General features: G+C 51.5%; 2 protein-coding genes across 4 annotated transcripts; both read right to left on the reverse strand.

The window, feature by feature from the left end:
- Positions 1-1,101: 1,101 nt before the first annotated feature.
- Positions 1,102-4,450, reverse strand: LOC122366526 (testis-specific serine/threonine-protein kinase 1-like). Of its 2 annotated transcripts, none has more exons than XM_043338889.1 (2): positions 3,677-4,450; positions 1,102-1,818 (listed from the first exon to the last, which is right to left on the reverse strand). In XM_043338889.1, exons 1-2 carry the CDS (start codon positions 3,953-3,955, stop codon positions 1,243-1,245), a joined length of 855 nt encoding a protein of 284 aa, XP_043194824.1. In that variant the 5' UTR covers positions 3,956-4,450; the 3' UTR covers positions 1,102-1,242. The 2 variants fall into 2 exon arrangements, with proteins under 2 accessions (XP_043194824.1, XP_043194825.1); XM_043338890.1 differs by having other exon boundaries at positions 3,892-4,252.
- A 4,079-nt stretch (positions 4,451-8,529) lies between these two features.
- Positions 8,530-19,676, reverse strand: LOC122366527 (tol-Pal system protein TolA-like). Of its 2 annotated transcripts, XM_043338891.1 has the most exons (5): positions 19,308-19,463; positions 12,292-12,376; positions 11,827-11,889; positions 10,011-10,202; positions 8,530-9,740 (listed from the first exon to the last, which is right to left on the reverse strand). In XM_043338891.1, exons 2-5 carry the CDS (start codon positions 12,344-12,346, stop codon positions 9,085-9,087), a joined length of 966 nt encoding a protein of 321 aa, XP_043194826.1. In that variant the 5' UTR covers positions 12,347-12,376; positions 19,308-19,463; the 3' UTR covers positions 8,530-9,084. The 2 variants fall into 2 exon arrangements, with proteins under 2 accessions (XP_043194826.1, XP_043194827.1); XM_043338892.1 differs by lacking the exon at positions 10,011-10,202 and having other exon boundaries at positions 19,308-19,676.
- Positions 19,677-26,051: the final 6,375 nt, after the last annotated feature.

Here is a 26,051-nt window from a genome sequence, read left to right on the forward strand (position 1 = left end):
CACTAAAACGGGTCGGAATGGCCCCATATACCATACATGACTTCATATACGATCAACCTTCACTACCTTGAGGTCTGTTTTGCTGTTGGGCAGCTGTGAGGTCATGTGACGTCATCAAAGGTCACCAGCGGTTTTTGGCCAATAACTCCGTACAGGAACAAGATACAGACGCGTGGATGGTCTCACTTAGTTCAGCTCGTCAAGACGCATCGAATGATATACATGATGGGCTCAGCAAAATCTGTCGCCTCAAAAGCTCGGCTGAGCTATCAGAGGCCTAAGGTTCTCAAAAAATTTTGAAAGTATCCTCAAAGATCCGTGTGGCCCTTCAGAGGTCTACGCATGTGTAAGGTCCTCAAAGATCCCTGTGTGGGCCCACAGAGAATATGAACACCAGTGGGACTCTCAGAGGCCGGTTTGGGCCCTCTGAAGGCTTCTTGGAGCTCAGTGGAGCTCCTTCGGAGCCTGTGTGAAAAGTAAGCGGTCATGAGCCCTGTGGCACTTGAACGGTACTTGAGTCTGTCGCAGGCATTTGACGAGAGTTGAGGAAGGCCCGAAGATTTAGTGTCACGCTTTGAACGCAAATTTTGTATCAGCACTTCAAAACTTATGAAAATCAGCTATAAAATGTAATAAAGAACCAACTAGGAACATGAAATGAATCACAGTATTGACATTTCCGAGTCTGGAGTCGGCGTCATTGACAATGTTGGCTTCTGCGACTCCGACTCTGGCTTGAACGAGTCTGACCTCACAGGCATTCTCAGAAAGGTACCCCCATTTTTCCCCGACTCCAAAATCTCATCGGATATGTATCGATCTCAGGGGGTGCCCGGTCCGAGGTTGGGGGGGGGGGCAAGCTGCCCCGCTTGCCCCCCCCCCCCCCCCCCCGTGGCGACTCTAATGGGGTCCAGTCAAAGCGTGCCTACTGAATTCAATTTTAAGGTCCCCTTTTTGAAGTGTGGTGACCCCCTGTCTAAGTTTCTTCCGCTGTCCGTTTGTAAGCTAGGAAGTTGACAGTCTGCCTCGTCCGAGCAGTTCGCGTTGTGCTGGGAACCCACCGAGGTGTAGGAACTATCAATTATTGCTTACAAACAATTATTAATTCATGCAGCATTACCGCTTGCATGGTATATTTAATCTCGCAGTATTTACTGGGGTTATTTAGAGCCGAAAAGTATGTACCATCAGGAAGTTGTGAAATGTTAGCTGATTGTTTCGCGTGTGACGCGACTGTGACCCTCAAGATCTGTTCATCCACTCGCACTGCTGCACCTGATCGGCCGTGAAGCGCTTGGTGAGGTCCGGCTCGATCATTCTGGTGATCATGGTCTTAAGGTCGGGCGACATTTTGTCGCGCACCTTGCTGCGGAAGCTCCAGTTGCGGTTCAACTGGTCGCGCAGCATCTTATTGAGATTGCTGTCGTCGAACGGCATGGACGCGTTCACCATGATGTATACGATGACGCCCATGGACCAGACGTCGGCCATCTTCGGGTTGTAGGGCGTGCCCTTGACCACCTCCGGGGCGGCGTAGGCGGCCGAGCCGCAGTAGGTGTGACTCAGCACCCGCTTTCCCTCGGCGTCCACCACGTAGCGTGCAAAGCCCAGGTCGGCGATCTTGAGGTTGTGGTTCTTAGTGATGAGCACGTTCTCGCACTTGAGGTCGCGGTGGCAGATGTTGAGGTTATGCAGATAGATAAGTCCGCTGATCATCTGCTGGACCCAGGCACGAGTTCGCGCCTCAGGGATCACGCCGTTCTTTTGAATATGTTCTAGCAGGTCGCCGTTCTCGGCGCACTGCATGAATATGTACACCTGAAATGAGGGAGGGCGACATTTGCCGTTATGGAGAGCTATCCTCTTTCCCAAATTATGTTTACTACCTATATCAATATTTGTGTTTTGTTAGGCAGGTTGAACGTCAATTAACCCGCGCCCGGCTGGGGGTCCTGGATTTCCACGCCCTGCTGGGGGGGGGGGGGTGTTTGAACACCCCCCCTTCTAACTCGGCTCCTGAGCCACGTAGCGATACGCGGAAGGCGGCGTTCGAAAGAGCGTCAAAAATAATGACGAAATCAGTTCGGTCAATTTTTTGGTCAGGTCAAAGGTCAGGTCACCAGAGGTCATTGAAGGCAAAATTTCGCCGATTTCCAGGTCGAATATCGAAAATTTCCAAGAAGCCAACGCATAACTCGGGAACCAATAGAGCTACAGCGCCGCGGAAAAGCGCATTCGATAGCCCTATTAACGCCCTTTCTGAGTAATTCTCTCAGATTTGACCTAACGTCAACGGTTTTGCCTGCAGGGGGCAAAAACTGCAAAAATAGCCGATTTTTTCGGAAACGGGTTTTCTGCAATAACTTTTGACCCAAGCCTTGTACGAGCTTACTTTTACCGGCATCGTGTTCCTCTCGTCAAGACGCATCGAATGAACTATAACTTGACCTTGAAAGGTCAACTTGAAAATTTGACCTCAGGTCAAGGTCATGACCTGACCGGAAAGGGTCATGTTGCATATCAGTCGATCCGTATCGTCGAGCTGAACACATCTAAGGTGTTTTCATCGCTCTAGCATGCCTCTATCAAAAGTTATTTGCGAAAAACTGTTAGATACCATTCGTGACCTAAGATGACCTCAGGGCATAAACAGGGGTCACGGACACCATTTTCATGTTCAGTGTGTCTAAACTACTTGTAATTCAGTGTTTGGGAGTGTTTATAATGTCTTTCGTCCGAAAGAGACGCATTTCAATTTTCTCCCATTGACTTATAATGGGGAGGTCGCAAAATTGACCTGACCTTAGGTCATCGATATCAAAATTCTGAGATATACATTTTGTACATGCTATTGCTCTTAGCAATCGCTGAAAGTTTCAAAGCGATCGGTCACTCGGTGTAGCTATGACAGACATTGAAACTTTTTATGAGGTGAGGTCACTTCAAGTGACCTGGTGACCTGACCTTGAATGACCTCGGTCTGAAATTTTCACAACATGTGTAGAATTGATGTATGATAAGGTGTACCAAAAACGGCGGCGCTCCGCGCCGCCATTTTTGAGATATTCGCGAAAAACCACAAGGGGGGGGTGTTCAAACACCCCCCCAGCAGGGCGCGGGTTAAGATAACTTACATAACGAATCTTGATGCGAGGTACTTATTTTCGGTACATTATGAGGCGTCCACTGATAAATACCAAGCGGACAAGTCGAAATTCTCTGGTTGGCCGATTAAAGGGACCCTCTCACCTTAAAAAAGTTGATGAATTGGCATGGCGCTCGGTTCAGAAAGAGCGAAAACGAATATCTACCAAATTTCATCAAACCATTTTCACCGATTTTCAAGATTTTACACTTTTACGTTTGTTTACTTATTGGGATCTCCGCTGTTCCTAGCGACTTTATTTGAAAGTGCGGCACTTGTTGCGCGCAAAGCATAATATACCAACGCATGCTACCAAACGTTTTAGTAAAAGATTTAATAATCGTTAGATCTGCGCTGACGTCACACATTCAGAGGGGCATTCTAATGCATTAGCCCCCCCCCCCCCTCCTTGGTAGCATCATAGTGCCGGGCTCGTTAAACTCGCCCGTTTTGTGATGCTTGCGCCTTTTTGCCCGTGTCTTTGGAGTGCTCTTAGCTGCTACCTGAGACAATGACCTGCTTCACACTTACCTTCATGTTTCTTTCCAGTATGCTGTGGACTCTAATCACGCTCGGATGGTCCATTTTTGGAATTATATCCAGTTCTCGAGGAAAGAATTTCGCTAGAAAGTCTTTGGGAGCCACATTTTTATCCACGATCTTACAAGCCAATTTTTCAACCTTATCGCCAGCTCTATACTCAGCCATTCGAACCTTAGCATAAGAGCCTTGACCCAGTTTTTTACCCAGCGTATAACCTCTTGATTCCAGTGCTGTGTCTTCGGATTCTTTTGATGTCAATGCTGCCATTTTTAGCCTCTTTCAGTGCTATGAATTTAGCAATTTCGAAAATGCATTTAATTGTGCTTGAACTTATTCCACTAAATATTCGTATGAGATTGTAATGTTTTTTGTTATGATATTTATTTTATCTCTTTAAAAAATGATATTCATAATTACATGCTTTTGATAAATTTAAGCCCGAAAAATGCACTGAAAATTTGAAGCGTACAAGAATTTGTCTTCTTGCCAAATTTGTCTTCGCCGGCGAACTTTCCGCTCCGAGTCTTCTTGCCAATCGTCTTTGATTTCGTTATTTAAACATGTGTGTGCTTTAAATGCGTGCTACTTTTTAGGAAGAACTCCGAGTGTCGTAACTTAATGTCTAGTGAGAGAAGGGCATATTTACCTTTTTTAGAAACTGACGCATTTCAAAATTCCAGAAAGAACTTACTTTTTCCGGGAAGAAAGGTTAAGGAGCTGTTGAATGCGCCTTTTGCTGTCGATGCTATAGTGGGTGTGGGCGATAAATTAGGACAAACGTGCATGTCTTACAAAAAACGTCATATCTTCTACAAAAATGAATATATTGACTCCAAATTTGGCACACTTCCTCCTTGCTATGTCCACATCCTGTCTCACTCGATGAATCCCCTTTAAGCCTCCATGACACGTTCGATTCGGTTGCAGAACCGCTTGTACGCGCTGGCCACCATGGCCTTGTCCAGGAAAGCCATCACCTCGGTCATCTTGATCTTCAGGGAGGATTTAGTGATGTGAAAGTGATCGTTTACTTCGTCAGGGGAGCTGCCTATGGGGCCAGATGTTTTTTTGGCCGGAGCTCCTTCATGTTTTCCTCCCGCCCTGCGGTGTGGGCTGTTGCTCCGTCTTGCTGGAAGGCGTAGTGACGGCTTCCAATAACGCCCTTCATAATGGCTTTACCACTGTGTCCATCAAATATTTGTACGCATCAGCATTGACCCTCAGGCCCTCCTTAAAGAAGAAAGACGGCATAGTTAAATGCACGCTCATTGGAGACGACTGTCAGCACCATCACAGTGGCTGGAGTCCTGAAGGAATCCCATCTTCTCTTATGGGCCTTCTTTTGCACAGAAACTTCATTGTGGCTCTCTCCGCCCACCACCCTTCCATCAAACTCCTTATTAATCCGATAACACAGGATTCTGGGGCTTTTGTTAAACTCTACTATTTTGCCAAATGCCAGCGGTCCTCCCAGCGCGGAGCCCAACGACAAGGGCGCCCTTTTTCTCTTCTCTTGTGCTTCAAAACGCACAGATCATTGCAAAATTCAGGTTAAAGACCGAGAACGAACAGCTAATGAAGCTCACACCTTAACCCGCGACCGCCTGGTGGGGGGGGGGGGGGGGGGTCGGATCCGACCCTCCCTCCGTTTTTTTCCTGAATAACTCATGAACCGCTTCCGCTATCAACTTGAAACTTGGCATACCTTCTCCCCCATCAATTTGACGTCTTTTGTGCAATTTTTAAGAAAAATTTCCAATTTTTTTTTAGATATATCGATTTTAGTGATGTAACTACATGGCGTTTTCAGTCAAGAAAGGTAAATGTTTAAAAAATCGCCAAAAATCAAGGTTTAAAGCAAATTGCAAATTAAGAACATGAATAGACGCAGCTCAACGAGTTCTTTAAAATGGCTATCTCGGATTTTCCATAAAATGCGTTTTTTACCCCTGAAAATTCAAAAAACTATATTTCTTTTGGAAAACACCTAATAAAATTCAAAATATTGAGATTTAAAAAAAAACGGAATATATGTTATAGAGCTCTATTAGAACATTATATGTCCCAAATTACAACTTAAAAAAGCATTTTTTATATCAAAAATAAAAAGTTGAAAATTGACTTTTTTCTTAGCCCTCGTTTAGTTATGTATGGTATTAAACGATTCTTGATGCTTTCAATGCACACTTATCACCAGCACAGTGACTTGGGGTCACATATAACCATATCGGATTCGGCGTGAAAAATAAGCCATAAAACATGTGTCGCACGCCCATGTAGCAGAAAGTGAAAACCGTGACCTTTCGTGACCTGACCTGACCTTGCTTGACCCGTACTTAGTTTGACCCCTCTACGCACATGGTACATTCACTAGGTCTTTGAGGTCATTTTTGGTGAGTTTCGAGCAGCAGCTATCGATTCCGCTGTCCGTAAGCCTAATCATGCAAAACCCCAGAATTTGACCTTTCACCTGACCTTGATCCGAAAGTTGACCTCAATCTTAAAATCTTAAGAGTGCTTTGGGAAGGTCTCGTAGAGACCTTTCGAACGCCGCCTCGCGGGGCTCGATACGACCATTGGTTCTCGAGATAGCAGGGGGGGTCGGATCCGACCCCCTCCCAGGCTGTCGTGGGTACGGAAATAGCCCAGGCAGTGCCGGGTTAAAATATCTACTCGCTCACCAGTTTATTTGCCAAATAGCGTTCTCAAAGTTGTCCTAATTTATCGACCGCACCCTGTAGTGCCCTGAACCCTGAAATTGGACTGTTGATGACCTCTGGTGACTTGATTTTCCCCCAACCTAAAAAATGGCCGAGGTACTTCCTCATTATTTTTGACGCTCTCTCTAAAGTCGAGGTAGAGGGGTTTCAAGCTCCCTTCCCCCCCCCCCCCCCTCCTACGATCCGGCGCGGTGGGCGCCGATCACCGGCCTGGCACGCTTTTGTGTGTGTTTCTTACTTAGCTACATTAGGTACCTACTGTAAAGAGAAAAAGACTGGCTGTTAGCGGCGAATGATTTTTAGAGCGGAATTTTGACGAAAACATGCTCCCGATAAATTGGCATTAGATATATTTTTGCGCAAAAAAGAAGATAACATTTTGGCACAATACTCCCAATGAATTTTAAAGGGACCCTCCCACCTTAACATTAGATTTGAGTTGAGATAGCCAAAATGGGGTCCCTGGCTCACAATTACCGGTTTCGGCACTCACAACATCGAGAAATGCCTTAAATCGGAAATATTGAATTTCAAAATTGCAGCATTTTGATTCAGAGGGGCTAATGCTTAGGAATACCCCTCTGAATGTGTGACGTCAGCGCAGATATCTAACGATTTTTAAATGTTTGACTAAAACGTTTTGTAGCACGCGGTGGTATATGCTATTTGCGCGCAACATCTGCCGCAAACGCCGCACTTCTAAAATAAAGTCGCTAGAAACAGCGGAGATCCCAAAAAAAGTAAACAAAAGTAAAAGTCTAATATCTTGAAAACCGGTGAATATTTTTCGGTGAAATTTGGTAGATATTCGTTTTCGCTCTTTCTGAACCGAGCGACATCACTTTCATGCCAATTCATAAACTTTTTTGGAGGTGGGAGGGTCCCTTTAAGGAAATACCAAATTTCCCGTCGTTAGCTCAAATCGTTTTTCGTGCCAAACGAAGTGGAGGATTTAGCGACTTATCCCGCGAGTTACTGGGGGGGGGGGGCGTTAAACGCCCCCACTTTTTTCGCCGAGCCATAGCATAAAAACAACGCTTGGTACCTGTAGGGAATTGATGGAAGTCTATTGTGACAAAGTTTCAAAAAAAATCGGTCCGAAAATTTTTGAGATATCGAAGTTTTAATGACGTCATGATTTCTGAGTTTTCGACGAAAAACGGCATATGTTCAAAAAATCATATAAAATCACAGAATAGACATACAGACATGCCGTAAACGCCATTAGACTGCCAATACCATGAACAATCAAATGGCTATCTTCGATTATTGATTATCGTTCCGCATTTTCCAAAATCTTGAACTAAATCTGGGCAATTTCTCGTGACTTCTTCACCACCATGACACATGCATTTCTTAAATTCAAGTTTTTGAGCCAAACACGTACACATATGATAAAATGAATGTCACCATCGTGTTCTACGCCCCAAATTACCCATAAAACATGTGTCACAGGCTGCGAATATCAGTTTTGATTTTCGAGGATATGTGCCTACCAGGTTGACCTGACCTTGACCCTGACCTATGCTTGATTGACCCCTACATGGAGCTGACACTCTTGTAGGCCTTATATGATGGATTGTGCACCGTTTTGACAGAGTTTATGACGAGAGGCACCCATTGCGAAGTCCTGAAATCCATGCTACTGAAAGCCCGATTTCAGGTGTTTGACCTGACCTTGACCCGACCTGTTACCTCAAAATTCAATTTTAAAGTACTCATCTGAAGCGTCTCGTCGCGTTCTTTCGTTTGCCGCCTCGTGCGTTTCGCTGCGCCTATTGGTTCTCGGGTTATCGGCTGGGGGCGTTTAATGCCCCCCCCCCCCCAGCAAACGGTGGGTGGCGAAATACCCCAGCAACTGCCGGGTTATATAGTGGAGGATTAGGCGATTTAGCCCTAATGGGATTTAAATGGCATAAATGTACGTACACTGATTACTTCGCTTAGCAGTGCACAACCATAACAATGGTTTCATCGCTTTTCAAATGCTTAACAAATATGACGCATCATTTCTTCTAATGCGATGAGAAGTTTGTGGGGGTGAATGTGTTCCAACTTTGAAATTTATTTCCAATACTCCTTTGAGTTTTAGAGTAAAATGTTCTTTTTCAAACATCCCGATCCTTTGTCGCCTTTTATTGGACCACGTTTCACCTCGTGGAATGAAGCCAAAGCAGCTACAGTCTTTGATTGCACACAACACCTGATGCTGGCTAACCGTCGCTAATTGATGCACAGTTTGGAGGAATGGCGCTAAGGGAATGGTTCATCTCTGGCGGAAGATCGTCCACCCCGAACCGTGTACCACTGGAAGATGTACTTGGAGACAGTGCTGTCTCCCACTGGCGGACAGGGACACGGGGCCGCGGTACTGGCCGGCCTGGCAGCCGCGTTGTTCGGACGCATTCCCAAGTGGTGGGCGACCGCAGTGGCTCTCCTAAGCCGCCGAAGGCCTTGCGCGACTCACAAAAATAAATATTAGCTTTAGTGTGTCAACGCCCATGCAACGCACGTGAAATAGCGGACATGTATGTATCACAAACCGACCGGACGCGCGTGTAATGCCACAGTTTTGTGTCTCCTGATTGGACCGGGGGCGCGGCGGCTCGGGCAAGTCTGCCCACCGGCCGGACGGCTCACTCCGGTGAAGGCTGGTGCCGACCGACTGGCGCGCATCTACTTGCTGCTCAGCAGGTCCTCGCCCTCGATTCCCAGCTCGGGCTCGTGCGAGATGCCCGAACCCTCGGCGTCGTCGAGTGCCGCCTCACCGGACGCTTCCAGCAGCAGCGGCTCAGAGGTCTCGTCTAGACTGACCCGTCGACCAGATCCCTCCACCGCGTCAAAGGCCACTTCGCCAGACCCCTCCAGGGCGAAGCGCAGCTGCTCGCTCGCGGCTCCGTCGAACTGGTAGTCGGCGCCGGATCCCTCGACAGCCTCGGCGTCGTCCTGTGCCGGCGCGCCGGACGCCTCGATCGGCTCCTGGAGCGCCGCGGTGCGGGCAAAGTCGGCCACGACGCCGGAGCCCTCCACGTGCTCGGCGTCGTCGGCGACCACGCCGCTGGCCTCGATGGCGTCCTCGTCGAACACCAGCTGCGCAGCAAACGAGTCGTCGTCAGCCTCGTCGGACTCGTCAGCCTCGAGCCCGCTGCCCTCCGAGTCGGCCTCCTCCTCTTCAGACTCGGCCTTGGCCTCCTCGGCGGCCTCATCAGCGGCCTCTTCGGCCTCGTCAGCGGCCTCTTCGGCAGCGGCCTTCACCTCCTCGGCGGCCGCGACTACTTCCGGGTCGTCGTCCTCGGGTTGGTACGGCTCGGCCGCACCCTGCGGGAACTTGCCTGAAACGCGCCAGGGCAGACGTCAGGCATTGCGGTTTAGAACGGTTGTGGAATGCGGATGACACGTAATGGACAGTAAAGATGCAGGCGCACAGTGTGCGCCTGCACTAGTGCTCGTGTGTTTGTTGAATAAGATTCTACGCCCGCTGAGCTGGACGCTAGTCCACGAGCTCAGCACGGTGAGACAGTGGGCTTTCGGAGAGTGGAACTGCGGGGACATGGTTCGGGCGGTTGTGGCGCCCAGGACGGCCCACCGGCAGGCCGACTAACCGAGCGAGGCGCAGTGGTCGTAGCTGGGACAGCAGAGGCCCGCCAGGTGGCGCGGCTCACAGTCGTCCCGCACGATGCACTGCAGCGCCGTGCTGCGAACGCTGCCGCCCACGCAGAAGCGCACTGCGCACGGATCGCTCGGGTCCTCGATCCGACTGCCATCCTCGTACGTTTCGCCGTTGTGATAACAGGCTGAAACGACCGCGACAATGGAGACGTCTGGTACACCGTCTTGGAACTACGTCTCGCCACCTAGCGGGCGCCGTTCGAAACACGACAGCTACGACGATATATATTGATTTCGACAGGTTCTCAAAATGTTCTTCTTTTCCTTTCGGCTTCACGCAAAAACTAATAATCCTCCAGATTCTATTAGCAACATAAGCAAAATTTTCGTCGAAAATTAAAAATTTAAAACCTTTACACATACCTACCTAAATGCTGTTTAGTCCTCTCGTCGCCAATGGAAAATCATTATATATAATATAAACGGGCCATTCTTAGTGTCCGGATGCTAGCAAAGATTATGAAGTTCCAAAGAATTCCAAAGCATTTTGGGATGGTTGTTATGTCATATGGCATTTCGGCAGAGAAGAAGTGCTCTATATCGTCTCTCCTCCGCATTATACATATGTACATGGGTGTGGTAGTGGGTACCGCTGAGCTCCTTCGCTCCAATGACCAATGCCGTCATTCCGATGCCCAATCAAAGATCCGCGGCTGTTAGGTGTTGCTGGCAACGGCAGTCGGATGTCGTGGTCATGCGCGATGCTCGCCGGATTCCACACACCCGGTGTATCTTCTCCAAGCCATGTTACATGCAGACCTCCACAACCAAGCTGTAGGGTGCATGCGGATCTTGCTGGGCGTGCGTTTCAGACTTTGGCCTCCCAGAAGCGCCTTCTACCAAAATGCCCCATTTCGAATGCTTATTCCTACAAAATATCTCGCGTGGGTGGCTGCTTTTTGCTTTTTGCGCGGGGAATAAGGGCAAGTCAGGGATGCCTTCAGTATGGTCGCATACAATAGTTGAGGGATCAATGTAGCTACCTACGCGAATTGGGGGCTCAGTAGCGCCACCTACACCAGTTGAGGGATCAACTTGTCGCTACCTACACTAGTTGGGGGTTCAGTGTCGCCACCTACACCAGTTGAGGGCTTAGTAGCGACACCTACAGCAACAGTGCTGAGAAATTCATATGCCCATGGCTCAGTTGCGCCACCTTAACTATCCGAGTTTTCAGTGGTGCCATTTGCATGGTCTCATGGTATTCATGGTATTGTCAGCGTGTCCCGCAGAAAACCGCCAGCCGACCCTTGGGTGGACGGCGCGGATAGCTCGTGCTGCTGCTGGCCAACCCGAGCTACGGGCATGGGTGCATAGTTTAGTACGTGTCAGTGGGCGCCGTCGGAGCGCGCTCACGGCGACCGGCGCGCGCCGCTCGGCCGCAGCCCGCCGCGCCAACGGTGGCTCGGCTCACCCGGTGACCGCGGTCGGAATCAGTGTGACAGGAGGTCACTGGTCAGTTGGGAGAGAAGAGACAGCAGTGATCACAACAGCCATGGGATTCGGCGTTGGAAAGTGTTAATCTGTTCCTGTTTATGTTTACTACCGTACATGTTAAAAAGCACACATTTCTTATGTCTGTACAGTTGTTAGTATGCCGACATTTGTTTACCATTGTACCGCAGCAGGCATTGTGATTTTTACATGGTGAGTAGGAGGATGCGGGAAGGTGATGCTAAGAACAAACCTAACTGCCTGGTCGGCAGGGCGGTGGGCAGGGAGGGTCGGCCGCGGCGCGTGCTCTCTCACCTTCTGCGCTGTCCGTGACGTCATGAACGGTGGCCTCGATGGTCGACGGGCGCGCCATCGGAACTGGAACCGAGTCGGAAACGACGGTCAGCGGGGCAGTCGACACTCGGACAACCATCCTCGTGCAGCAGCTCACGGGACAAGACCTCTTCGGTTCCTAATTACTAGTGAAAACACACTCGCGGGGGGGGGGAGTGCCCTGGCGCCCATTAAGGCGGCCGACTTCAGCCACTTGGAAAATGAACTAAGTAAGTCTCTTGAGTCTTAAGACTGTACTACTTTAATTAAAAATATATGAAAACTTTGAAACCTAAGTTTTCGGAAATATATTTACTAAAGCGGCCAACCACCTGTTTGAGTAGGATATATTTATTTAGACCTCATTTTTGCCATTATCGAACTGATATCGGCCGAGCAACTTAACACCAAGATGAGCCGCGGCCCACCTGGGGCTGAGGTCGTTACCTGCGAGGGTCGTGGCGGCCAGCGCCAGCACGAACAGAACTCTGAAGGAGGCCATAGTTGTATCGATGTGTCACGGCGGCTGCGGCTGAAACAGACAGAGGTCCGTGATCAGGTCATCAGAGGTCCGAGGGCCGTGGTCAGGTCACTTAAGGTCCGAGGTCCGTGGTCAGGTCATCAGAGGTCCGAGGGCCGTGGTCAGGTCATCAGAGGTCCGAGGGCCGTGGTCAGGTCACTTGAGGTCCGAGGGCCGTGGTCAGGTCACTAAAGGTCCGAGGGCTGCGGTCAGGTCACGGAAGGTCAGAGGGCTGCGATCGGGTCACGTAAGGTCAGAGGGCTGCGGTCAGGTCACGGAAGTTCAGAGGGCTAATATTTATATTTTACATGTTATGTCACTTAATGCATATGTTTTTATGAAGGCCAGATAAGGCAGATCTGTTTTATAGCCTGCGGACGCAGGCCCTGCCTTATCGGCCATACTGTTCGCCCATTGCCTCAAACTCCATCACACGTCATCAAAGTCTCTTCGGCTACCCCGGCTAACGGAACGGATGCGTACAGACGGAACTTCCCACCTATGTAGACGGGAGCCCGAGCCTGACTACCGGCTCATGAGTTCGGCCGGCGGGGTTCATCAGCCGGCGCTCGGTGATGGGCCGTCGCGCCGGCCTGCCGCCCCGTAACCGGCCTCGGCGCCGCCGACCGGCCCGGCCCGACCCCGAGCGGGGCGGGGCGGGGCGGGCGGGGCGCGGACAGACGCGGAAGTGGACGCGACATGAGATGCGGTCGGCAGAGTAGCGGCGCGCCGACCTCTGCTATTTATGGCCGGGAGTGCGCGCGGCCATTTGTTGGAGTCGACCGGCGCCGGTACGGCGGTACAATGACCTGTCCCGTGACGGCCGCCATAGATCTGGCGCCGGAGACGGAGACCGGCGCGGCGCCGAGGGGCGGCCCGGTGAGGACGCGCCGAGACCGGGCAGCGCCGGGCCGGGTCGCCGCCCAACTGTCGGTATCGCTCCACTCTGGCTCCAACCACTCGGCCGGGTGAAGTGGGGCTCGGGTGTTGAGCGGCCTGTAGAAGCGCTGACGTACCGGTCAGGTTCTGTCGCAGACCCCTGGAATCCATCGCTACGTCTCACTGCTGCTGTGTCAAAGGGTGGCCGCGGGGTTGCCGTCTGCCCATTCTGGCCGCCGAACTGTGACGGAACCGGCCACAGAAGACACGTGAGTGGCCAGTTCCGGCCATGGGCCGCCGGTGGTCATTGGCCGGTGACAGTAAGGGGGCCCCTCCAGAGTGACCGGTCAGGGCTGCCAGGGGCCGCCACCCTCCCACGTGACGTGCACAGCGTCTCTAACGCCCGTGTTCCGCCGCGGGCTCATTGTAATGGGGCCTGCAGACCCTGTGACTGGCTGGTTGTATTATATCCTGTCCAGCGGACGGACATTTAGACGGCATGACTAACCGTCTGATGCATCGGTTCATGGCCGCCTGACGGACACGGAAGGGTGAATACAGCCAGGGAGGCTAACGCCGTACCGTCGGCCGAACGAGACGTTCAAAGGCCCAGCGCAGCTCAGTTGAATGAACTGTTTGTACAAGAATGCGTAGGAAATATGTTAGAGGATTTTTTCCGGTGTCGTCGATTTGTTAGAGTTACTTCGGAGGGGATATCTGAACGAATATCGAATATCTGAACCAGTGGCTGCTATGAGTCGTCGCATGTCTGGAAGAATGCGGTGTCCTGGTATTGGCGCCATCAGGTGCTGACTGTGCCGTAACCGTGCTCCAGTTCAGCATCAGTCGGCGCATCATGCTGCTCCCACTGACACTGTGACTTGGACCGAGCTGTGTAAGCGGCGGCGGTCTGTGCGGCGGACAATGGGGTGCACCGACACCGCGTCGGCCGCGGCCCAGCCTCGCCGCGCGGACGGGTCAGGTCAGCTGCTGACAATGCCGCTCCGGGGGCGGCGACCCACAAACAGAGCTCGGGCCGGCTGTCGGCGAATTGTGATGGTAAAATGGTGCCGGGTCGCAGCACGTTGCCGGCCGTGCCGCGCCTCCGTTCGTCGGCCGGCCGCCGTGCTGCGCGCGCGCCGGCCCTCGTGTGGACCCGCGGCCGGCGCGACAGTCTGTCTACGCTTTGGCGGCTGACCGGGCAGAGGGCCGGGCCGAGACGCCCCTGCTGCGCGGACGGTGTGGCGCGCGGTGTCAGCACGACCCGGTGACAGGCCCCCCTCCACTGCCGGATGGCACGGGCGGTCGCCGCCACCCAGTACGGCGGCCGGTGCCATTACCATTCGAGTCCATCGGCCGGGGCGCTCTGGGGCCCGGGTAGGTGTGAACAGGGCCCGTTTCAGAACAGTGGCGCGGCACCACCCGTCCATACAGCGGTGAAACGGAGCCGAACAAATGAAACGAATGGCGGCAATGGATCCACACGGCATCCCGGTGCTACCGTCCTATAGAGGCACTGCTGACCCGACACCGCCGTCCCATAGAGGCACTGCTGACCTGACCCGCGCCCAGTCGCACCTCTGAAATTCTGAATGGCCTGTGTACTGATACTTTTTGCGGGATGATTGACAACCTGACACCGTCAGCAATGAAGCATTGAATGAAAATCCCGCCAATCAGTACAAAAGACGCTTTTTCGCCGCATACACCGTGCATGCTGCCAGTAATTGGCTTTGACAATGAATGCCTTCTGGCGACATCGGGATGGGGCCGCCCGTATCGGCCGCGTTTTCGCCGTCGCCTGAGGGAGGCAGGTGTCCCAGTAAACGGTTTAACCTTCAGTCAAACGGGCAGATCCGAAATCCTTGTCACGTCACCGCCGGTTTCGTGTATGTCAACAAAGGTCGGCCCTAAATTACGTCGACTTCTCGAGCTGCGCCGAGCCCCAATAATTAGCCGAGACGGTCGGCTATATTTCTGGTGTCCTTGAGCGGTCGCCTGTCCGCGGCGCGGCGGTGCCGATACCGCGCGGTGGCTCGAGGCGGGTCTGTCATGCGGCGAACGGCTAATGGGCTCAGCCGGCCAGCAGCGTCTGCGTCACCACCAGCCACCAGCCGGCCAGCAGCGCCTGCGTCACCACCAGCCGGCCAGCAGCATCTGCGTCACCACCAGCCGGCCAGCAGCGTCTGCGTCACCACCAGCCGGCCAGCAGCGTCTGCGTCACCACCAGCCACCAGCCGGCCAGCAGCGTCTGCGACCTGCGTCACCACCAGCCGGCCAGCGGAGGCCGTGGGAGCGCGCCGCGACACAGCCGCAGCGCCGGTCCACCCTCGGACCGGGGCGGCGCGGCTGGCTGAGATACGGCGCTGCGTCAGACCAGGGCGGCGCGGCCGTCTCCAGCCGTGGGTCAGTTGACTCACCGGCTGCACAGCTCGGGTGTGTATTTGAAATGGAGAGTGTCTGGCAGGTGCACGGCCGCCGGCGCCGAGCCGGCGCTGATTTGGCGTCTGGACGCTGCTTTACGATGAGCGGTGCCAGTCGGTGTCGGCACCATCAGGACAGCCATCTCCGCCGCGCGCGGCAGCAGGGCTATGTGCCCCGGCGCCCCAACAAGGTCACGGCTAGCCGGCCTTGGGCCGAGCGGCCCGCCAATCTCAAATCCGGCCAGGTCCGGCCCTGTCCGGCCCCTTCGCACGGGTGCATGGAGTTGTGGGACTCATAGTTATTCAGTGCTGAATAAAGAAGCGGAAAATGGCTACAGCAAGAAAAATGTATGAGTATCTCATTAAAAGAAAAAGAATATACTGGCCCCACTGCTGATCAGGTGAGGGATGGGATCGGGCAGCCGGTCACCGAGGTCGGCGTCCGTCGGGCTCAGCGGCGGCCGCCGGACTCTCGCCGTCCCAGTGAACCGGCTGGGTCGGATTCGTCGTGTCTGGTCAGGTCGGTCCACTCGTCTCCTTCCGACGCGACCTGACCGGGTCCCGGTGATTTGAGCCGGTCCGTGGACGGTGTCCGGTGCTGACACCCAGGGTCGCCGGGGAGCGGGCGGCCGAGTCAGCCGAGCAGCTGGCGCGGCCGCGGCCCCGGAAGGCCAGTGACGCCGCCCCGGTCCGGCCGGTGTCGCGCCTTCCCACAGCCGGCACAGCAGATGACGGGGCGACCAACAACGAACGGCTCAGCGGTGAGCACACGAGGCAGGCACGTGGAGCGTTATCGGGGCCCAGGCGAGGGGACGGCCGGGTCGCCGGCACCAGGCGGGCCTCCGGGGTCTCCGTCGCTGCCGCCGACATGACCGGCACTAACCCGACGCTTGTTAAAGAAACCGGCCACCGGCGGCTGCCCCTGGATTTTTGTCATATCTGACCTGATTGTCGTGACTAGTTTGACCAGTTGGAATCGGGAATCATGGCATGATTAGATATTGATGTCCTTTTTCATATTGTAGACTAAAGAAGATGTCCCTTTTCACACTGTAGATTAAAGATGACAGGTCATTGCTGAGGCTTGTAGAAAATAACGCTTTGCTATGCGCTCGGGCCTCTCGCCCGCTCCCGATCGCTCAATGTCTAATGTTCACTGCTGCTACACCATTTGACGTGAGTCCCTCTTGAAAGTACCGCGTATCGGTGCGTCGGATCCATCAAGCCCAAATGAGGGAAGGCTGCTAGAATAATTTGAGAGTCTTGGAACCAATTGACCCAGAAAACCCATTTGATTCGGCAACTCTCAATTTTGACAGCCTTCATTTGGTTGGGCTTGATGGATCTGACGCACTGATGCGCGGTAGGTAGGTACTTTCAAGAGAGACGTGCTAGCTCGACGGTTTTCTGTTTTTGCCGTCGTATTGTTGGAACCCGATATTTATTAAGTAGGTTATATGATTTATTTTATATAGCAATGGCTATGATCCGTTCCAAACGGACTTCTCTATTTGAGATTGCAGATTTAGTCATGGCACGCACACCATTTTGAAGAATATCTACCCCAAATGATATCTTATGTGAAAAAAATGAATACAAAATTAAAAATTAAACATAAAAGCATAAAAAAGAAACAAAATGAGTCTAACAAACTTAGTGACTCGTACAAAGGTTGGCTGGTCTGCAGTGTCTAATGTGGGCCCGAGTGATGGTGTGTCTGAAACCTAAATAATCAATTTCCCTTTGGAATCACCTGCAATGCATTCACGGAAAATATAACGTGTGTCGCCCGCGCGAAATCCACGTAATTCTAGCCGTGCACATGGTTTTACTGGGTATTTTTCAGCACACTTTTTTCGGCTCAATGTGGCCACAGCTGCATGCGGATGAGTTATTTGAAGCAAGCGACAAGCTGTTTTTAAGCCACTGGTTTTACTCCAGTGCTAGGTATAGCATGGGGTGTAGGGTTGCGAATACCTATCCATAATAATCGTATGTGTGATGAGCGTTAGAAGCTGCATAACATGAATTTGAACATTTTTCTGCCTCCATTCAATGAATATGTACGTTGATGAACATTTTTCTTTCTTTCTTTTACTGTGAATTGTGCCTTCAAGGGCGTTTACCTGAATATGGACCGAGTAAAACAGCAATGGTTTCCATATTTTTTTGTAGATACGCTATGCTGACTGGTGTTGTTGATGAAAATTAAAAACATAAACTGTTTTGGTGCAGGAATAGGTACTCTAGACACATAAAAAACAAGCATACATTTCTTTTTAAATAGGCACGCGGGCGCTAGCTGGCAGCTTGGGCCTGACGCGCTGCCCCTTACCGCCGCACTAGCAGTCCTTGTCATATAGAGGGTCCGCCCCGCGTCTGAGGGAAGTGTTCACTGTTCATGTCAGTCGGCGCACACGTGTATGACTTCGGTAGCAGTAGGGAGGTCGCGGGGAAGGGGGTCGATCCCCGCTGATGAGGTCACCGGTCAATCCGGTGCGGCGTCGCTGTTGCTGTGAAAGGTCCGCGAGCCTGAAGAGTTCCTGTGAGGACATGGAGGGGCCCACGGAGACCTGATGTCGGCGGTAGGGCTAGGTGGGAGGAGTGGGCTGGGGAGCCCACGGAGACCTTATCTGAGGGGCAGGGGAGCCCGCAGAGCTGGAACCGGCATGAACGCACGGGAAGGTGCCGGGGAGCCTCCACAGCTACTCTGTGGGGAGGCAGCCTGCCGAGCTACTCTGAGGAGGGTGGCGGCCTGCCGAGCTACTCTGGGGGAAGGCGGCCTGCTGAGCTACTCTGGGGGAGGGAGGCGGCCTGCCGAGCTACTCTGTAGGGAGGCGGCCTGCTGAGCTACTCTGAGGAGGGTGGCGGCCTGCCGAGCTACTCTGGGGGAAGGCGGCCTGCTGAGTTACTCTGGGGGAGGGAGGCGGCCTGCCGAGCTACTCTGGGGGGGGGGAGGCGGCCTGCTGAGCTACTCTGTGGGAGGGAGGCGGCCTGCTGAGCTACTCTGGGGAGGGTGGCGGCCTGCTGAGCTACTCTGGGGGAGGGAGGCGGCCTGCCGAGCTACTCTGGGGGAGGGAGGCGGCCTGCTGAGCTACTCTGGGGGGAGGCGGCCTGCTGAGCTACTCTGGGGAGGGTGGCGGCCTGCTGAGCTACTCTGGGGGAGGGCGGCCTGCTGAGCTACTCTGGGGGAGGGAGGCGGCCTGCCGAGCTACTCTGGGGGGGGGGAGGCGGCCCGTCGAGCTACTCTGGGGGGAGGCGGCCTGCTGAGCTACTCTGGGGGAGGGAGGCGGCCCGTCGAGCTACTCTGGGGGGAGGCGGCCTGCTGAGCTACTCTGGGGGAGGGAGGCGGCCCGTCGAGCTACTCTGGGGAGGGAGGCGGCCTGCTGAGCTACTCTGGGGGAGGGAGGCGGCCTGCTGAGCTACTCTGGGGGAGGGAGGCGGCCTGCCGAGCTACTCTGGGGAGGGTGGCGGCCTGCTGAGCTACTCTGGGGGAGGGTAGCGGCCTGCCGAGCTACTCTGGGGAGGGAGGCGGCCCGTCGAGCTACTCTGGGGAGGGAGGCGGCCTGCCGAGCTACTCTGGGGGAAGGCGGCCTGCTGAGCTACTCTGGGGGAGGGAGGCGGCCTGCCGAGCTACTCACCGAGGAGGAGGTGGCCGGTGCACAGGAGCTCGGATGGACACCAACTGCGCCCACTTGCCGGCGAGCCCGCCCAGATGAAGCGTCTGGCGGGCGCGTGCCCGCAGCTTGGGCCGCCGGCCGCCAGGTGGCCGGTTTCCGTACCGGCCTCCGCGAGCTGCGGCTCCCATCCACGCACGGTCCGGTCGGGGCGGTACATACTTACAGCCCCGGGTTTATTGGCCGGTCGGTGGAGCTCGGCCGGCCCGGGCCGTGTGTGCTATGTGTGCGTCCGTCCGCACTGGCGGCGGTGTCGCAATGTGGCCCGGTGGCACTGCAGTGGCACGTAGCGGAGACGGACCGTCGCTCGTCCTTCATGCTGCCGGCCTGTGCCACTCGGGCCAGCCCGGTGCAGAGAGGCGCCCCTGGCACGTGGAGGGGCGGTCTGCCGGCTCACCGGCGCCAGCAGCACCCGGCGATCGAGCGGAGCGGAGGAGGGCCGGCGCTCGGTACTCCGCCCCTTCACAGAGCACATTTCAGAGAAAGACGCTCTGGGGTACGAACTGACAAATTACTTGGCACATGCTTGCTAATACCATGAATATCGTATGCGTTGCGAAGGCATCCCTCCTATCATTCTTATATTTTTTATTGACGAGTTAGATCTGGAATTGAAGGTTCCAGGTAGTTAGTCCGCGTGGTCTGAACTAAAACTCTTGAACACTTTCTATCATTGAGTAAAGGCAAAACAGCTTGCAGTGAAAGCAACTAGCGTCAAGACATGCTAATTCGCCTACATCAAAGTGTGCGGACAAGTGAGTTCTCGACAAACGGGATGTATTCGTTCCGGGTCCTTCACAAGGTGTTGAGAGCGTTTGCTCCGATTGAGACTGAGACAGAGCCTGGGCGTGCTGAATGGTTGGCAGTATGATGGTGCCGCAAATTTGGCTTTCTGATTACGAGCGAGCGAGCGCAGCGAGTGAAGCGAACTCTTTTCAATATAACGGGAACATCTCAGTGTGAGCGGCACGGCCCGGCCCGGCCTGTAGCGCTTTTGAGAGGTTAATACATATCTCAGCAACCGCTGGACCGATTGGCCTGTGGTCTTTTTTTGTGGGGTAGTCCTTATATTCATTGGCTTCTATACCCTTAAATGACTAGGTAGGGGAAACCCGGGAGGTATGGGCCCCCTGGAGGTATGGGCCATCGCAGTTTTGAAGAAGTGTTGCGTATTTTTACACATTTGACCGCGCAAACTGGTAGCAGCCATTCCGTTATACAACCCACGTGATTTCCAAAAAATTCCTCAGTCTTCTTTGGCAATGAGCGGTGATGAAACGTTTTTACCCTCTTCGAGTAAAATACGGTACGTACAGAAAATTCGTGATAAATTTGACCCAGGCTCGTTTTATGGTATCAGACCATCGGTAATATAAAGTTTAAAGCATGCAAATTAAGACTGGATAGACAATTTGAAGTTTTCTTGCAAGATTATGAGCTGAGACGCTCCGCACATTCTGGCGTCCTAACCGGGAGGTTCGGGCCACCCACCCCCGTGGATCCTAAATCAATGAAATGATGCTTTCATTGAATGCCCTCTTCAATAAGTTTTATTTTTGTCGCGCAAGGTCGAAAATATAACTACAAATTTCATTCGAGCAGAAAAATATTATTTATCTTATTTCATGGAGCATGAATGCGTTTACCAAAATACATATGTGCCCACGTGACCCCCATGAAGTAAGCTGTTGGCCACTTATGCGGTTCCTGGGCTCTAAGAGAGATCAAGGTAGATAACAGCTACAAGTATTGTTCTCATTATCGAGAGAAGAATATGAAACATGGCACTGGCCCATACCTCCCGGGCCATGGCCCATACCTCCCGGTGCATTTTGATGGATCGAAAAAGCGCATGATTTATTTAAAGTTATCTCGAGACAAAATAGTTGATCCCAGATGCCTAATATCGGGCACACTTTGCAGGCGAAAGGCAATTTCACGTACACAGAGTGAAAAACCGGGTCTAACCACTTCCCACTGGAAGAAAACTGCCTTTTCACAAAACCGGCCCATACCTCCCGGGTCTCCCCTACTCTTGATACTTTTCAGGGACGATCATGTCACGTGCCACGTGAAAAGTCAAGGGTGCTCAAGCTGTTTTGCAAAGTATATTTTTGAGAGGCTCATATATCAGCAGCCGCCTGGGTGATGGTCTTGCGGTAATTTTTGTAGGATAGCAGCATCCCTTCCACCAAACGTCGGATACTCTTGATCTATGTGAGAGACCCCACTGCACGTGCAAAATGCAAAAAGACGAGGTGTCAAATGTGTTCCCATTTCAGTAACTCGGTAATTACTGGGGCGATTTCGCTGAAACTTGGCATACCTACAGTAGGCACCCACCAGGCAATACATTCCCATATGTTGCGGTTAGGGTGCTACTGCACGTACGTACGCACGTGCAGAGGGCGTTTCCAGATCTCGAGAACGGCTGGGCCGATCGCGCTCAAATTTGGTACACGGTTGGGGACCGGTTAGTAGGGTGCCGTGCAAAAGTCAGTTGGGACCCATTTTGTACGTGCGCACGTGCAGAATGCCGCTTGCAGATCTCAGGAACGGCTGGGCCGATTGCATTCAAATTTGGCACACCGCTAGCAACCGGTTAGAAGGGTGCTTTGCACAAGCCCGTTGGAAGTAAGTATCCTCTCGCCCTTCCGCACGTGCAGAGCTCACTATCTCGCTCGCTCGTTCTTCGCCCAAAAGGTGTTTTACTGGTACTATTTGAGATCGAGCTGCCTCCTTTTTCTACGCTTCAATGTTGGTGGTGAATTGCCTGTTAAAAAAAAAGAGAAAAAAACACACACAATCCATGCCATTTGCCTCGCTATTCTGCCTTGCCACGCCGCTTTTTATGTCAGTCTCCGGGAATCGCTCCTCCATAATTTTAACTGAAACAAGCATAAAAAGAGCGGGCTTTGGGCGGGTTTTAGTCCCTCGAGAAAAAGCCGATGCCTTTATAGCCAACTACTGTGTCCTCCCATTACCTCAGAAGCCGAATGGCTGGGCAGCTATTTATTGCCATAGCGGGTTTAACGCCCCGACAAAACCACCATCGGATGCGTAGAAGCCTTTCTGGAGTGTGATCCAGGGTCGAGGAAAAACGCGGGGTGCCCTGGTGGGAGGCGGCACGTCCAAATACCTGCGATATGTCGCCCTGCCGACGCCGTAGGCTGCCGCTGCCACCATATCTGACGGAAAGCAGTCTAACGAAGTTCCGCCATCATTTTGACCGTTTGATCCCATTGTTATAATCTGAACTGGCAGCGGTTCGTCTGCCGAGCTTTAGCATTCTCGGGTCCTTTGTTATGTGTACTACTTGGGCTCTCGTTGAGTTTTGATACGAGTCTGTGATAATTTGTGATTTCAAGACTTTTCAGATGTTATCAGTTATCACCTACCTATCAGCGTTGATATGAGTCTCTGGACTTTCTTTTTTGTTGGAGTTAATGCTAAGCTATTTAAAAGCTACCGGAAAATGCTAACTACAAATGCTGAATGGTGCTGTATTCACCATTCACCTACCTAAAAACAGGCTTTAGGAGCTTGTAGTCTTTAATCAGCTGGGTTCGTTGTTTGCACATTTGTTAATGATCAATTCGTAAAAAAAGTTTGTTTGTTTGTTCAGTTATAACCCGCGCCCCGTAAGGGAGGCCGAGACGCCCCCCCCCCCCCCTGTCCTTCTCCGTCCATATCTCCTAAATGACTGCAGATATCGTCGCCAAACTTGCAGGAACCCTCCGGGCATCAATTTTACATATTGTGACCAAACATTTTCCCAGAGACTATGATAGGTTGGCCGCAAATGACGTCAAAATGGCGTCATGTTCTGCCATTTCCGACCCAAAAAAGGTTTCACGGGAAGAGCTGTCAGGCCTACAGCTTTGAAGATACAGAAAAATGATGAAATATAAAAGGTGTAGAATTAACAGGGCTATAAAACTGCTGTCTCGGATTTTTGAAGTTTTTGAATTTTGACCCCCAAAAATCTTTTTGGATATAATAGCTGGAACATTCCTAAAGTTTTTCGAATTTCCGAAAAACCGGAATATATATGATAGTCCCTCCCACCTTCTATCCACATACCAAATTTGAGATTGATACTTCTTCTTTTTGGCCAAGTGATAGCGAAAAAAAAAACTTCAAAAATGATGACGTCAAATTTTCAAACTCAATTTTTGGCAATTCTAGACCACGTAGCGCAAAACAAAGACAACCCTTAGACTCCCCGTGACGAGCTGCATCGAATCGATACCAATTTTATGCAAATATATCAACTTCGAAATGTGACCTAATTTGACCTGACCTTGACCTGACCTTCGCCAGAACATAATCTTAACTGGCCCCAAAGGCTGCCTGACCCACATAATCCCATTTGTCATGCAAAATGGACCCTAAAACATGTGTCACACGACATTTTCGGTATTGTGACCCTCAGTGACCGGACCTCAGTGACCTGACCTCAGTGACCTGACTTGGTATCAAATGTCAATGACCCCAAATAGCAAAATATGTGTCTTACGAACAATTCCCCCGTCGATGATTTTCAATAACATGCCTTTTACTTGATTTTACGACACATTTTTTGAAATGCCTGTAAACGGTGAAAATTCGATCTTTGACTTGATTTGTGACGTCATCGATTGGACCGAGGTCAATGAAATTGGGTCACAAGGTAGCTCCGTAGTAGGGCTATCCAACGTCTTTTGAATTTTAAAAATCGGACGGTAACTTTCTGAGATCTTAGGGGGGGGGCCAAAACGGCCCCCCATACGGCTGGCAGGGTCCGCCAATAGCCCTACGGGGCGCGGGTTAATAGTGTACGAATCCCTCCAATCAAGGTCATCTGTTCATGAACAGTTCATGAAAGTTTATGAACAAGTCGTCATTTATATCGTTTACGCTATGACTCTGATGCAGCCACATTTGCGGTCGCAGGACTGTTTTGAGATGTGCAAAATGCATTTTAAGGCCCTATATCCCATATCCTAAGCACTTTGACTTGTGATTTTTACATTCCTAGCAAGGTTCGGCGCATAAATTCTGCATTTTGGACCCTGCATGCATGGGTGGAGAACCTGCCCCGGCCACCCCGGCCGTGGCCGGGGTAACTTTCAGCCGACCCCGGCGCGGCCGGGGTAACTTTTTCAACTTTTGCAAATCCTAAACGCTGTCTCCATACGAAAAAAAACTGCCATCTATAAAAGCGTCTCTAATTATAGTTCGTTTTTTTTCAAAAGGACGCTGGCTCAAAGTTCAATATCGAAGCTCTCACGTGAGTTTTGGCAGCTTCAGTGTCTGGCGAAGAATTTCTTACCGAAAAAATAACCGATTTCAAATTGTGCACGGTAAGTAGCTGGAAATTATTTCTTAAAAATGAACATACTATGATGACGTCACTGGTGGCAGTAGGCACCCAAATGTCCGTGCAATAGGACAAGTGTCAACGAATTTGGGTGAAACTTAGTTTTTCACTGTTGCCGAGCTTCTAATCGAGTAAGCAGTTCCGTCCATGATGGCTATAAGTTACATTGCAATACATGTTCAACAGTATGACGTCACCACTGTTCTCACATATGGTTCCAAAACGCACATATGGAAATTATCGGGAAGAAATCACATGTTAAAATTAGTCGACGTTCGATTTTCTCAGGTTCAGTTTTTGCTCGTTTTGCTCGCTAAAACACGTGCTTGTTCGAAAAACATACTTGGAGCCAGCGTCCTTTTGAAAAAAAACGAACTATAATCTCATCTACCTTGAAAAGTTCTTGAAAATTTACTTTATTTTCATTTTGGAGCTTCTATGTTTTTAAGTCTTTTCATCGCGGAGCCCGACATGTTTCATCAAACAGAAGTAAATCTTATTTAAGGGCCGTTATCGTAAGATGGCACTGTAATAACATCACAAGACAGGACGAGGGTAATAGTGAGATAGAAGGACGAGCTGCTGGGGCTCAAGGCTCCCCCAACTTAACCCGCGCCAGGTTGGTGGCCTTATCGTAACACGTTGAGTCGAGAGGTGGGCTTACACACTCCTTCTAACTCGGCTACTTGGCTACGAGGCGAGAAGCGAAACGACGTTTGAAAGAGCGACAAACGTGATCAGAGAAATCTGGTCATGTTTTAGGCAAGCTCAATAATAAAATCACCATAGATCATCAAAAGTCAAATTTCTCTGATGCGTTCTCCGACAACTTTTCTCACAGTTCATGAACATATCGGAGCTTAAACACTGCAAACAACACATTCGATTACTCGTTTAAGGCTCGGTCGCGAATAATATTTCAGGTGCGAGCTCAAATCAATAAGAGGGTCAAAACGGTCAAGTTTGACATTTTGTTTTGTGTGGGAAGGTTGCAATTTCCACGGAATAAGCTTTGCAAAGGGCATGATGGCATTTTTAGCACGACCATCCAGCAAATTTGACCTGATGACCTGATCTAGCACTAGGTGACATGCGTCCGAAATTTTAAGGCGTGTAGCAAAATTGTTGTTACAATTACGAAATCTTCCGCACCTGCGTGCAGCAGTTTTCCCTAAAAACGTACAAATGGCAGACATCCATTATTCTATGCCACAGAATAGGGGTTTGTTGATAACCGTTGACAAATATTTGAGCATCATCGTCTTTCTGACTTTCGGTCGCCGGCCGGGGTAACTTTTTCAAACATTCTCCACCCGTGCCTGCATGATGTCATAAAACGACACCAA

This window comes from Amphibalanus amphitrite, unplaced genomic scaffold (assembly GCF_019059575.1).
Source record: "Amphibalanus amphitrite isolate SeventyFive unplaced genomic scaffold, NRLGWU_Aamphi_draft 000814F_arrow, whole genome shotgun sequence".
In the NCBI taxonomy this organism is placed as follows: Eukaryota; Metazoa; Arthropoda; class Thecostraca; order Balanomorpha; family Balanidae; genus Amphibalanus; species Amphibalanus amphitrite.

Bases quoted from the DNA above. Each gene is read 5' to 3' on its own strand.
- LOC122366526 (XM_043338889.1), bottom strand. From the start codon at position 3,955: ATGGCAGCATTGACATCAAAAGAATCCGAAGACACAGCACTGGAATCA. The intron at 1,819-3,676 runs GTAAGTGTGAAG...CCCTCATTTCAG, and splicing joins TACTGGAAAGAAACATGAAG to GTGTACATATTCATGCAGTG.
- LOC122366527 (XM_043338891.1), bottom strand. From the start codon at position 12,346: ATGGCCTCCTTCAGAGTTCTGTTCGTGCTGGCGCTGGCCGCCACGACC. The intron at 11,890-12,291 runs GTAACGACCTCA...ACTCGGTTCCAG, and splicing joins GGCCGCCACGACCCTCGCAG to TTCCGATGGCGCGCCCGTCG. The intron at 9,741-10,010 runs GTTAGTCGGCCT...GGCGCGTTTCAG, and splicing joins CGACCACTGCGCCTCGCTCG to GCAAGTTCCCGCAGGGTGCG.